Genomic DNA, 14753 nt, shown 5'->3' on the forward strand with positions numbered 1-14753 from the left:
TGACGAGACCCTTCTCGTGCTTCACCAATGCTACAATGACTGAATCATCTCGACAAACAGCTGGGAAGGCTGTCATACCTTCCCTCTGTGACTTCAAGACATTCTCCATCTCTCCCTTACCATCAAGACACACGACAGAATATCCATCTGTCAGTAGCAGTTTCCCCGTGGTATGAAAGGAGAATAATTGCTGAGGTATATATCGATCACACATTATTTTCCTGATTGCCTTACCACCCTGTGGGGTAAATTCATGGATCTCCTTGAGCTTCTTATAACTCACGTAGATGTTATCATCTCTATTCACAGTGAGACCACACTGACCTCCTTCATCATAACTCATCGTCTCGAACGTGACGTCAAGCTTTTCCCATTGTGGAGTGTACAGTGAGATCCTTCCATCACTTACAACACTTCGACCATCAGACAGGAATCCAATGTTTTTCACACGAAAATCCCTCAGTACGGTCTGCTGTAACTCGCCATCAGGGGAGTAGAGATGGATTCCGTATTTACACGATCCCACCGCCATCTTACCATCTGGTGCACGAGTGATACAGTTCATGCCATTTATGACAGGTAAGTCTACGTCAGCTTTGACATTACAACTTTTCACTTCTCCAAGACAAACTTCGTTGACCTCCACGTATCTATGGAATGAAATCTTCTGAGCTCGTTCTGTCACACCTCTCGGTGATTGGTCGTCAGGATCACCTCGTCCCAGAAAGCTCTTCAAGTTCTCACACAGTGTGTCGTGTGCAATCAAGGCGTCTTTCTCTAGCGGTACCTTCATACCGTTAGTTACCAGCTCTGCCATAGCGTTCATTTGATTGACTGATTTCCGACTCTCTTCCTCCATAGTTTGCAATTCTTTCTCGAATTTTTCAGACCATCGGTTCACTTGACATTTCAGCTCCTCTCTTCTGTCTGTCAATATTTGCATGTATTCCTCGTATGTCTTGTCGATGTCATCGTTGAACCTTCTCATCATGTTTGTTATTTCATTGCGTTGGGTCTCTATCACCTGGAGGTGGTTTTCTATGGTTTTCTTTTTTGACTTCACTCTTTCCCTTAGATCGCTAATATTTTTCATTAATTTCTCCTCATGAATGGATGCCTTTTCAAGCTGATGACCAGCTTGTATGTGCTCTAGCATCTCACGCGAATGGGAAATGTATTCTCTGCAATGGAAACAGAAACACTCTTCATAAGCGCTGACGGGACTTGTGTTCAACTTCCGCCGCCTCCTGAGCGTCGCTTTTCCCGAGAGCACCTCACTCATGGGCACTACTTTGTGGCTGGAGAACGCTTTCCAGGTGACGTGGTGTACCACACACGTGTCACACAAATTTATCCCACAGTCCTGACAATAGCACAAGATTTCACCTCCCTGGTCCATCTCACATACTGTGCACGTTTGGCTCTTAGTTTTCACTTCGTCCACTAGAGAACTCAGGGGTACGTTTGTTTGTAACTTACTCACATCTCCACTGGGTATGGGTGTTTCTTCCCTGCACACAGGACATGTTATATTTTGTTGGTTTAGTTGAGTTTGAAAGATACTTTCCAGACAGTCTTTGCAGAAGGTGTGAGAACATGTCAGTGATTTAGGTTGGTTGAAAAATGTCAGACAGATAGGACATTCCAGATTCTGGCTGCAGATTTGATGAAACGTTGCCATGGTATTATCTGTGAAACAGCAATAAAATACATGGAGGTAAAAGAGTATTATCTTCAAATATCAGGAGAATCATTACACTAGGTGTCAGTATTTTATACACCAAAAAGAACTGCACTATTAGTGGAACACTCGTAAAGTGGTAACTGGGTGAATAGCACCCCCCCCCCTTGTTCCTCAAAAAGAAGCAGCCGTCCCCATCAAATTTTCTTTTGGGTCGCTCCTATTTCCTTTCAATCTTATCAGTGTAAAGGTTATCACAATTCCAAAATGCATTTAAGCTGCTCATAATATTTATTTAGATACACTGAATTAGTCTCTCATCATTTTTCACTTTAATACAGGCCAACGAAAAGCAATTAAGCACTGCAGGCTATGCCTCTTGACACCCCCTCCCCCCCCCCCCCCCCCCCATGAAAGAGAGGCAACAGAGGGTCACATACAGCGGGCAACACTGGACGAAACAGCTAGGACTTTTATTCGACGTGAAGGGCTTCAAAGATTTTAGATATGGCAGCAAAATTCTTTGTGAAGTGCGTGTAGGGCCTATTAATAGCTTTGATATTTTTTTTTCAGATTCATCCAGAAGTGACAAAAGGGTAATATAGAGGGCCTATGGAATGCAAGACTTGAATCCTGTCAATATAATATTGCTACATATCATTATCTATCATTTAGTCATTAAAATGGATATTTATTATGTTAAACGCATTTTGAAACATAAAAAAAAAAATAATCTGTCAATTTTGTAAAACCTGCCAGGCTCCACCACCTCCCCCCCCCCCCCCCCCCTCAAAAAAGCACAATCTGCCAGATCCACATTTTCAGGATGACATCATCTGTGCGTTAGTGAGACTAAGCTGGCTTTATTCTACGCTTACATTTATTTTGGTATTTTATTGGTGCTCCAAGCCCGTACAGAATCAAACCAGTGCCCAGCATCACTGACGGGTCACAGGGGGACCAACCAGGGAGGTGGGACCACCTACCTGGACCAATCGACCAACTCAACTAGGGCCTAATCAATATGCAACTTCGGGAGGTAATGTGTAAGTTTTGACCTGTTGTTTTTTATACAGATCTGCACCAACGTTCCTGGAGACAGTGGTACAGCTAGAACCAGCCGTTAGTTTCAGTCCTTAGAAAGCCAGAGAGCCAAAACAATGTTACGTGGTATTAGAGAAGAATGTGATGGTGTGCTTCAAATTGGTATGCGTTTGACATATTGATGATGCCTCACAGAGCCAAAACATGTGGGATTTCGTCCAGAAATTTGTCTGCAAACTTGGAGACGGAAGGGGTATGGACAAGTCAGTGCCCAATGTTACCATGCTACGTTATTGAACACACTCGGAGCAGTCAGTAAGGAAGTCAACTATCTATGAGAAAAGGCTATTATGAGGACACAACTTCAACAACTTGAAAATAACAATGGTATGGCCCACCCTATCAAATTCTATTTTGATACCTTCACCTGAAGGAACTGACAAGCATTTTCATACTCTTCAAATTTTGATATGTAACTTGTATTGCATGTTAGTGAAAAAAATAACCTTTTTTTCACTAACACCTGGAACATCTGGAGGTTTTAGTTAAGATCTTAATTCCATTTGTAAATAGGAAATTGATTCGATTAGAATTATCCTTTTTGTAATTAAAGTATTCTTTCAGAATGTTGATTATGATATGTTAAAACATGTTACACTTGAAACCTTTCTATACTATTTGTGAAAATGTTCAAACTTTGGTCATTTTTTTTTTTACTTTAAACTTTGATCCTAAACTCATGCGTGTATTTGAATGGACTCTAAATCACTTTTTATACTAGTTGTACTATATTGATTAATGTTGTGTATATCTTTTTGTTGAATAGCCATGAAGAAACTAAATTCATACACAATGTATTAGGACATTGAGGCACAATACAAGCACAACTGCTGGCACAACTCATCTTTTGCTTTACCTATGACACACAATCTGGTGTCAAAATCGAATATTTTAAACTTTTATGCTAGCATCTTGCTTATAATTTAGTGTACTCAGGCACTAAGAATATTCTGTAACTTTAAATCTGATTTCGGATTTCTTTTTAAAAGTCTGTTCCCATGTAGCTATTAATATGTGTATGAAAATCACCTTAAATTGTAATTTCTGATTTTTTTTTTTTTAAAACCTCACTATCATCAGTGTGGACTGTTAATCATTCTGACACTACACAATATTGCAAATCACTTTGCATGAATTCATGAACATGTAAATGTATGTAGAAATTTCAGGACCAAACAAGGGTATATCAATTTATCTTATGCTCTTTAAACATCTACACGCTCTTGTCAAGTTCTGAAAGGAAGCTTCAGATTGGTGATGCGAGACCTGTCATGCGGACTCTTGGCGTTTTTAATGTTGTTACGTGTATGCACAAGATGGCTGTTTTCTGTCCATCCTGCATCCTCTTATTTCTTTTACGATGGTAAGATGGGCTCATTGCGTCTTCCCAAAATCTAAAGAAACATGATGGAAGGAAAGGGGAGAATGCAAGTCATCCAGAAAGATTCAGTGTCAAAAAAAAAAAAAAAATCCCGTCGCCAATTTAAAACTCCCTTGTATTTTATACTGTGATTCAAAGGTCATGCTAAATTTGACTGGACTGTCAATCATCCTCTCAATATTATAAATTGCCTCATGTATTTGCATTTTCATTCAATATCCACGAGTCTGTATGAGTATGTACTTTAAAAAGAAAAAAAAATGATAAACAGGTTTCCTTAAAGCGTAAGGAAAAAATGTTTGGTGTGATTATGAGTCGCTTTTTATGCATACAGGAATGTTTGATGTGATGCAGAGAGTGATAAGGATCCCAATCATTTCAGCCATTTTACTATAGAATAGTCTCATTAAATTTAATATGATCCCAGGCTACTAGCAATTTGATTAGGATTTCCGCATCAAAATTTGATATTTTTTTAAACTGAATCTAATCAATTTTGACTAGATCCCAATTCACATTATTTTTGATAAGGTTTCTTCATAAAAAAAGTGATTAGATTGCCCTCGTCATTTTGATTAGATTCTCATGAGTCCCCGTTTGTATTGTTTTTCTAATCAAATTTGATGTGTTTTTAATCAAATTTGATAAGTTTGTTTTTAGAGTGTTCAAAAGGTTTATAAAAAGATTGTGCATATCAAAAGTATCAATTTCCTTTTTTTTTTTTGTCAATAAACAACACCCTATAATCAACCCCAGTTTGGTTTTAAAGGAAAATTGTAGGACTAATTTTGGCATACAGCTAACAAAACATGACGATTTTAGAACAACTCTCGAATACTATGAATATAACTCTTTCACATACAAGATACATCTGTATCAAATGATGAAAATCAAAATGAATAACAACACTTGATTGAGATCTAAATTTCATGATATATTTTGCGTTCTTAGTATGCGAAACTGGAGACATTTTCATTATTTTGAAATCATGTAAATCTTTCCGATTTAAAGGTTTCAAAGAACGCCCCCCCCCCCCAGAAAAAGAAGAAGAAATACGCAAAAAATCTCTACCCGATTCTACTCCTATCTCCATCTAACAGAGGTCCTGTACTTCAAGCTTCTCTATAACAATGAAATCTTATACTGGCCTAATTCTGTGTTATATTTTCACAACCTCTTTTAATCAGTCCTCATTAAAAAAAAAAAATCCTCAGATTTTCTGTTATCGTCTAAAACTATCTTTGTCTATTCAAATGAAGCGTGTTTCAGCTATGCTTTCTCTGTGAATTATGTACTCTGATTTCCTTTCACCTCTGAAAGCGAAAAATTACAATAATATGTCAGATTGCCACTTATGAGTTCTTCCGAGGACTGGTTTAAAAATGTGATTCTCAAAATATTATAGTATGAAAAAAAATGACAAAAATCAGAATAGAAATAAGGAAGATATTATCTCCCTTATTTCTATCTAATTTTAGTCATTTTTATGTCATTCTGTGTGGAATATCTTTCTCTTTCTTTCGGAGTTTATCTATTTTACTGGTGGAATTCTTATTTAGAATGTGAACCCCCACTGAACCAATATCATAGGTTACCATTCCTTCGAATACTTCCAAAACAAACCAGAAAGCATAACAGTAACAAGCAAGGGGTACGGATAAAAAACGAGATACTCACAAGCATGACACGAGACGATAGAAACAAATAAATAATCAAAAAGGTAAAGTGGAAAGAGTAAGGCGTGGAGACAAAAGGAAATGCACAGTTCTTTTATAGAGATTTGCATTGACAAGATAAGGAACAATTTAGAATACTATTAATGGCAACAAAGCAATAATAGCGCAAGTTAAGGAGTCAACCGAGTAACTTCAAGATACGTACGACTTTGATGGTTTACGTTTTCTCTTTCTTTCGAAGCTTATCCATTTTGGGGTGGATATATTCTTTACGTTTTCGTGAGAAAAGAATTAGAAACCACTTATGAAATATGAAACTGGCAAAATTCTAAGAGGAATTCAAAATACATTTTGGTGAAAATCCGTTTTGAAATGGATGAAATATCCAAAACTAGAATGTCGCTATGGCCACTGGTATGCTTCCGCCATAATGCATGGTTCTCCTAATAGGTGTATAGTACGATGTCTTCACAATGTGTGATGACAGTTTCACATAACCGGCAACATATTGAAATGGTAGATTTGTCACGAATGTGTTAAATGTTCACTTTCCTTGAACTAGGTTTGCTATATATTGTTTAAGAGTGCAGGTACATGTATTTGGGGATATTAGGATTTCTATTTCACTTTTGACCATTTCATATTAGTTAATGCATTGAGTAATTTTCTAGGTATGAAGAAAAAGTATGATTTCAGCATAAAATAGTTTTAAAAAAATTGCATTTTATCCTGGGCTTGACCATTAGACTTCGACCTTTTGACCTTCGACCTTCCGGCAGGAAATTTCCTAGAGGATCTTCATAAGGTAGTACATGTATTTATTAGTTTCAAGAAAAATCCCGCAAGCACTACATAAATGTGAAGGATATAGTGATATTTTCAGGGATTGACCTTGACCTTTAACTCCTAACCTTTCTACCCATGACCCCTTAATTCCCTACATTTGTAGGTAATCCTTGCTCGCCCGTACATGTATATGTACCAAGTTCCATGATGATACCTTGAACCATTTGTGAGATATGGAAGTAAAGTGAAATTTTAAATATTTTCCTTCCTTGACCTTTCACCTTTTGACTTTTGACGTCATGACCTGAAACTCTTTCTGGAGAACCTATAATCAGTAGTACATGTCTACACTAAGATTCAAGAAAATACCTTCAGGTATTGCATAGATAGGGCCTATGGGTGAAATAAAATGTTAACATTTGACCTTGATCTTTTGATCTTTGACCTCTTGACATTTTCACTCAAAAACTACTTACTTAAATGCCCCATATATCATCTTTGGACTAAGTTTGGTGAAAGTTGCTTCATCCGGTCTTGAGTTATCATTTCAATCATTTTCATTTCATTTCATTTCTTTATTGTCCAAATTATGTATGAAAACATGGCATGGAAATTTGGTTTTGTCGCACATTCATAAACACATATTGACAACAGATGAATAATAAATTACATTACATACAAAACATTTGTATCGCATAAACAGATAAATTTTCGGATTTGACCTTGATCTTTGACATTTGACCTCTGGCCGATTTCACTCAAAATTTAATCAAGTAATTGCTCCATCATACATAATCCTTGGACAAAGTTTTGTGAAATTTCCTTTATCCAGTCTTGAATTATCGCGTAAACGGATTCAATTTCATGATTTTACCTTGACCTTTGACCTTTGGCTTCTAGCCGATTTAATCCAAAATCTAATCAAGTAATAACACCTTCATACTTTATACTTGGACCAAGTCTTGTAAAATTTCACCTAACATTACTCAAGTTATCGCTTATGCCCCAGTCACACAGTGCTTTACGATGGGTTACGTCCGCCGCGGATAGATACAGATGAGTGAACGCAGGGGGACGCAGCGTGGACCAGGAATCCGCAGGGACCTGAGTGTGTAGACGTAACTGTCCGTAACTCATCCGTAAAGAAACGCAAAATGACGGCGCCAAGCCTGCGAAATTTTGAAATGTTCAAATTTCGTAGAGGGATTCTACGGATGCAGACTTACGCAAGTAACCGTAACCAAACGTGATTATCCGTAACTGAACGTAACTATCCGTAGCCTGGACGCAGACTATCCGCAAGAAATTTTACCTCCCGTCCGTTTGCGTTCGTTTACGTCCACCGTAAGTATCCGAAAGTAACCGCAAGTTAACGTATCACAACACTTTCGTCAGCTTACGGATATTTGCGGACAGTTACGGATGCTGCGGACGATTACGTCCTTCGACGTTCTCCGTTTTCCACTCGTATGGGAACACAGAAACTCGTGGGGAGCCACACAACTCGTTTTGCCAAGCTGCAGCGCATTTACCTGAAGGAATGCTGGTATACACACATTCGAAGCAGTGGAGAGGCAGAACCGCATGGTCAAATTATGAAATTTCTCCCACATATGGTCATTTTAGGTGGAACCCATAATGGGGCAAAAGTATAGTGGAAAGCTCCATAGCAACAAGCTGATGACGTTTTGTACTCACAACATCGGTTGACCCTTAGTGCTGAACTTTTTTCTTGCACTCTTTGAATGTATATTGTTCGAAAAGGCAGTATTTTGGGTAGGGATGGGTTAACAGCATTTTATTCACTTTTTTGGCGGGGAAAGGTGTGGGACAGCGATGATTATATAAAATGAGAACGAATTTAGTATTTCTCCATAGTCTTACCCACTTTACGCTCCAGGGAATGTGTATTACATTTTTTTTTTATATAACATATTTTGTACTACTTGGGTGTGGGAGGGGTGTTTGAAAGTCTTGATGTCTTTTTTCTCCTTAACATAACCCGATAAGTCATGAATATCGCTGCACAACAACAGCGTAACCACAGTTTGTCTATTCCATGACTGTAAGTAATAATTTCTTCACTCTAATGTTTAACTTATCGATATATTGTATTTTATTTGTTTATTCATATTTGAGTTGCACAAATAAGATTTAAACTTCAAGTTCAAAATTTCATATATCTTTTATAACTAAAGGATTACGATTTTTTTTTTCACAACTTGTACTTAATTCAATTTCAGTTTTCCCCAGTGTACAATTGAGACAGTCCGATATGTGATAACCTTGCTGTCACAATACACTGACTTAGTAGGGATCGTCACAGAAAACCATACTGTCCATAGTTATTTATAACAATCTGTAACTATCCGTAACTATCCGAAAATATCCGCAACTCTCCGCAAGTGTTCAGAACTATTATATGCCAATTCGTAGGAATATCCGCAAGTGGACGCAAGTATTCGCATCTGGTCGTATTTGTCCGTATCGCCCGCATTTTCCCCCGTATGTTTTGATCAAATTTGCTGGTGACGGCAGAGGATCCGCGGGAGTCCGCAGAAAAAATGACTTTTTTTGGACGTTAACGCCGGACGCAGAGCATTATGTGACTGGGGCCTAAAACGAATGGGGACGTACGTACGAACAGAAGGACAACCCGAAAACATATAAATGCCTCCGGCACTCTTCGGGCAGAGGCATAAAAAGTGAAACAGAATGGTCCTAATAAAAATGGATGCCACTTAATGATTAGAAATTGCCTTATTAGAATAATTTATCCTGCTATTTTACACTTTCCTCTTTCAATGCATGGCGCATCAATCTAAAGTATACGCTTGCATTTCCACTGGTTTCAGCGTTTTAAATGCTCCCATAAATCATTACACTAGTGCTCACATTTTGAATTCGTTATGAACTCAATGGTATATGCTCGTATACTTGTATACAAAATATATACGCTAGTTTTTCACTCAGTGAAAATAAGCGTGCTGGAACTGTTCACTGTCATGACTGTGTCTCGAGTGTAAAGACCGGTGCATTTTCAGTAATTCAATTCAATTTAATTCAATTCAGTTCAATTCCATTCAATCCAGTTCAGGGTGAAGTGGTCCCACATCACAATCAACTGGACCCCATGGAAGACCAGCTTGACGTAGCTGAATATGGGCTATCCAGCCATCTTCTCAGATGGAAAATGAACAAACAAACAAACAAATAAACATCCAACAATCAGATTACAAAAAAAAAGAATAAAGAAGCACGGTCTGATTAAATGATACAGCTTCATATCAATTTTTCAAATAATCCTTTAAAAAAAAAGGACTCAGATATCAAGGTTTGAATAAAAAAAAAAAAAAGACCTCGGAGAACACTACCTAAAGATGATCACCAATAGAATATCTTCCAATTGCTCTCCCTGTCTCGGCCAACCCTTGCTAATAAAAAAAAAAAAAAGAATCCACACATGACATACATTTCGAGAATTAACGAATCGTCAAATAAGTTGTTAACAAGTTGCCGTCATTATACGCTTTAAGAAAATTACTTAATATTTTCATAAATGAGCATTAAAGAGCCTGCAACGTCGGGAACAGTGGAAATTAAATGGTTTGAATGAATTGATTACTGTGATCAATACCATTTGTATTTATACTCACACTTGCAGCTAACACGTTCTTCAATATTGGTTTAATTACAAAGTAGTCAGAAATGATGCGGCGTTTATCGAGCGTATGAGCCACTCAAACGGTCCTCCCTGACCAGTGTTGTGCAGATCTGAAGCCCTCGACGCCGCGCGCACCAAGGTTTTTATCAAAGAGGCGCTCTTTGGTTTTTATGTTCTTAGGGTCAAAAGCAACGGGTCATAAGAATACGACCTAGCAACAGAGGTGGAGTCTTGATCTGGCGAGAACGAAACGCGAAGGCGAGAGTTGGATGAAATCGTAAAGGGGGAATTTGTTTCAGAAAAACTGTAGTTTGGGATACTTTTCCACAATTTCACGAACTGAAATTTTCAGTACAGGTATAGACAAAATATCAAGGAATCAAAAATTTGACCTCGAGAGTGCTTTCCTTCCTTTCTGGTCTATGACAGGGAGACTCCTGGTGTTACTTATGACTCATTTTCACATAGCGGCGCACAACTTTCCTGCAAGCAGAGATCGACCCATGGGAATCCAATAGGAAAAATGATTTTGTTGGTGTCCAGTATTGTATAGTTCTGTTGCTGTCTGCTGGTTTTGCTTGCGTCTGATTGTTTGGTTTGCGTTCATTTGATTTCCCTATAGATACCCAACGATCCATGATGATGCACAGCTGTATAAATAGGCACCCTTGAAACCCATAAGAAATTTTATTAAAGCCAATTAAGTACTGCAAGAATGCGACTCAGTTATCCTGTTATGTTAGTTCTATTGTAAGCTTCTCTCTTCCGGCATGACAGCGACTTGTTCAGGGTTTTAGTTTCGGATTAGTTAGGTTAGTTGTAGGTCTTAGTTTCTTTGTTTCGCCCATTTTCAATGTATAACAGTCAATCGACCATATAATTTCTTATATTACGTACGTGTAGGCGGAATACATCCTATTAGGCTACAAGCCCAGCTTTTTAGCATTCCTCCCCATTTCCAACATTTTCGTATACTCCTTACAATTTTTCTGTAAACTTATCTTTTACTTTGTATTATAATGAAGTTTATGTACTTGTATTCAATTTCGGTAATATGTTTATATGCTTCTGTTGGAAATGAAAAAATGAATGAATGAAAATGAAAAAAAAAAAGAAGAAGCTTAATTCTAAACATTGTTAGTAGCCTACCCATCTAACACACCAATCTATACAAAGACCTTGTACATACCAACTTTTCCCGGTCATATACTGCAGCATATGGCATAATATGCCATGTACTGGACTATTGTACACTGTACACATATTATATGCTATTATCTCATTATGCTACTTACATGGTTTGAAAGTACAAACTGATGATACAAATGGATATCCGGTCTTAAAAAAACAAACAATGGTGAAAAACCGTATTATACCTCTGTGTTTTCGAGCTTACACCATATTAGCCTACATATTGCGCTAATTTTAGATGAATATGCTAATAAGACTAATAAAAATGAGTGCTGAAGGTTAATTGCCAAGGTAACAAGCAAATCAGTTTGTTTCAGTACCCATCTAAAAATGTGAATCAACCACGAGCAACAACAAAACCTTGTGCTTATAACAACATTTTCAGGTCACTTTTAGGCCTGCATGGCATATTCGTACCATCTACTTCACTATATATTAGTAGACCTACTTATGCAAATACGCGCTCATTAATGCTATATTATGATTACGATATTTCAGACACTTTGAAATTGAAATCTAATGTCATGACTATAGATTCCCTCAAAAAGTTGTACAGTATTTCCCATGCTGTTTGCTAGGTTTCCTGTATTAAATCTAGCATTATTTTTACATATTTTACATAATTATGCCAATTATGTAATTGTGCTAATTAGGCTTTTAAAAAAAGTTGTCCTAAGTGGTAACTAAGCTAAATTTACTCCAATACCCTTCTTTCTAAAACACGAATCAACAAGAAAAGAAAAACTTGTTCACTGTATGGAAACTTTTCCAGGTCATACACCGTTTACGATCTACTGGACTTACCTGAGCTGCGCAAGTACTACTGTACATGTCGCGCAGCATGCAGCTCAGCTCGCAGGCTACGAGACTGCTGACCAGCACCCAGCACCCTGCCTGTCGCGAAGATCTGAGACCGCTAGCTGTGTGGATGTGTCAGGCTCAGCTGCCTGATATGACAGCGTAGTGTGCTAACTTGCACCATGTCAATGCTCGTCTGCAGGGAAACGTATGGATCACACAGTGATCCCAGAGATTATGTTCGCGAAGATGATGGACACGTGTATGAGGCATGGAAGAATTCGAGGTCGAGGAGGTTTTCATCTGTGTTTCAACTGTTTCGGGTAAGGGCAAAAATGATGCAGGATGAAGAAGAAATATGCAGACGAACCTATAGAACAGTCCCATACATTGACTTGTATGTATTGTCTCCGCTGCTGATGCCTTCGTGTGTTCGTTCAGGCAGGTCTGCGCCCCTCTCCTGCCTGCACCCCAGTGATGATGGCAGCAACGGGGCGCTCCACTCACTGTCTACACTACAGCTGTGGGAGCAGTTTGCGTTCGACTGATCGCAACGACAGTTTTGATATGGCTACTTTTGTAGTACTAGATGTCTAACAATAGTAACATACTATTACTAATTAATGCAAAATAGTATTCTGAATATTCTGTTTCTGGTACTCTGAGTCTGACTGTGAGTGTGACGTGTAAATTTTATCATGTCGACTAAAGAAGAAAAAAATGCTGTCAGTCGCATTCACTGGGTAAAGTTAGAAAATGAGAAATGCAGGAAAAGAAAGCACATAATCAGAATCAGTTAATAAATAATCACCATAGTGAGACAACGTTATTCAGGATGTGTTGTTAAATTCTTTTTACTTTTGCCCATTCTGTCTTGTGTCAAAAGTATGCATACACTAGTAATAATATACTTATAGTAATTCCTCTAGTTTAATCCTGTTAAATGAAGGAGAACTGAGGTGGGTAGCCATTCATTTGACCTGTAAGAAGATGGGAGCGTTGCCCTTGTCATACTTGCTGCGACCACATACTTGCTAACTCTACCGCTTTTGGCGGTAGACTACCGCTTTTTAGAGGTTTTGACCGGCTACCGATTTCCTCTTCTGATCTACCGATTTTGTAGCAAACCTACCATAAAATGAAATGGAAGTCATATTTTCCCTTCATTGTGTGTTGATTCCCCAAAATAAGCTAGTAATTAGAATACTAATAATAATTTCAAGGAACTCGTTCCTCAAAAATGCCGTATTCAGCCTTCTAATATGCACACATGTATGCACACTGCAGTGGCGCACTAGTCTCTGGTACGTGCGTGCAAGACTTAAAGGTGCATGGTCCCGGTGTTTTAGTCAAATGCGTAAGCGGGCGCACGGCGCAAGTTTCCTATAGAGACCTACGCTATCAACATCTCTTTAGCGCTTACGCTTTGGCCCACTTTCCCGAGTCCGAAGAAGTCCGATTCACTTTAGTCAGTGGTCCGATCACAGTTCGGCTCATGATTCGGCTGAGGGGGGATGACAGCTTTAGTAAACTTCTTTTGTGATGTCATAATAACAAGCGCATATGCACGCACCCTGGCATTTCTACAGACTGCGCGATGCGCAAAGAAGACAGCAAAGGCAACGTTACTTAGCAACACCTACGCACTTTACTCTTGATGACAGCTCAAATTCGGTAATCTTCGTATCAATGCTGATGGTGATCGGCAGCATCATCAACAGCGCCATCTACACTACAGGGACTATGCCCCTTTAACTGTACACGCGTACGTGTAGCTAGAACCACGCCTAATAGTATTGTTTTGGTAGCTCATGTTCTGCAAGGGTGAATGCTACGAATGGAAACCCTCCCAAACACTGCAGAAGAGAGCAAAATCTGCCACGTACAGGAATCTCACAGCCAGGTCATCTGCTAATTAATTTAGATTTGGTGAGGGCAACATAATGTCTTATTCATCAAACTAGCTCCACAATAGAAAGTACACTATAAGGGGATAAATTATTTGCCTATATGTTTGATTACTTTTTCACATATGCTTAGCCTACAAAAATTATTAACCAATATGTCTGATCTTATTTTTATATATGCATAGTCTACAAAATAGTTCATAGATTTACATGGATTATGTTTTTTATCAATACCAAGAACCCTTTAAAAAGGTTAAAAAGCATGCACCAAATCTCATATTTTGATAATGAAAAACAAAAAAAGTCCACACCGTGGGAGGGGGGACCCTCCAGCAAGGATTGTCTTAGTCAGAGGTTTCTGATTCAGTGAGGACAGCCTTGAAGACTGGGACCTGTAAGCTGGCCCATTTCATGGTGGAGGTGAAAAGGTGAGCTTGTGTTCTTCTTTTCTTTCAGACTGTATTTTTACCACAAGGCTACCCAGACAGTGTGAGCAGGGACTACATGCAATATCAGATATGGGATACCATCCAGGTAATGCCTACAACAAGTACAACACAGTCAT

General features: G+C 38.4%; 2 protein-coding genes across 2 annotated transcripts in view; both read left to right on the plus strand.

Moving 5' to 3' along the window:
* LOC140227146 (integrase/recombinase xerD homolog) overlaps positions 1-2700 on the plus strand; it is a 3598-nt gene extending 898 nt beyond the window's left edge. Inside the window, exons 2-3 of the mRNA XM_072307578.1 lie at positions 669-796; positions 2600-2700. Coding sequence (XP_072163679.1) covers positions 669-796; positions 2600-2700 — 229 coding nt within the window. The remainder of the gene's footprint in view (positions 1-668; positions 797-2599) is intronic.
* A 9754-nt stretch (positions 2701-12454) lies between these two features.
* The window catches only part of LOC140226739 (RUS family member 1-like), a 29516-nt gene continuing 27217 nt past the window's right edge, over positions 12455-14753 (plus strand). Inside the window, exons 1-2 of the mRNA XM_072307171.1 lie at positions 12455-12604; positions 14645-14722. Of these exons, the coding sequence (XP_072163272.1) occupies positions 12464-12604; positions 14645-14722 (219 nt within the window). The 5' untranslated portion in view covers positions 12455-12463. The remainder of the gene's footprint in view (positions 12605-14644; positions 14723-14753) is intronic.

The sequence above is a fragment of the Diadema setosum genome, chromosome 4 (genome assembly GCF_964275005.1).
Source record: "Diadema setosum chromosome 4, eeDiaSeto1, whole genome shotgun sequence".
In the NCBI taxonomy this organism is placed as follows: Eukaryota; Metazoa; Echinodermata; class Echinoidea; order Diadematoida; family Diadematidae; genus Diadema; species Diadema setosum.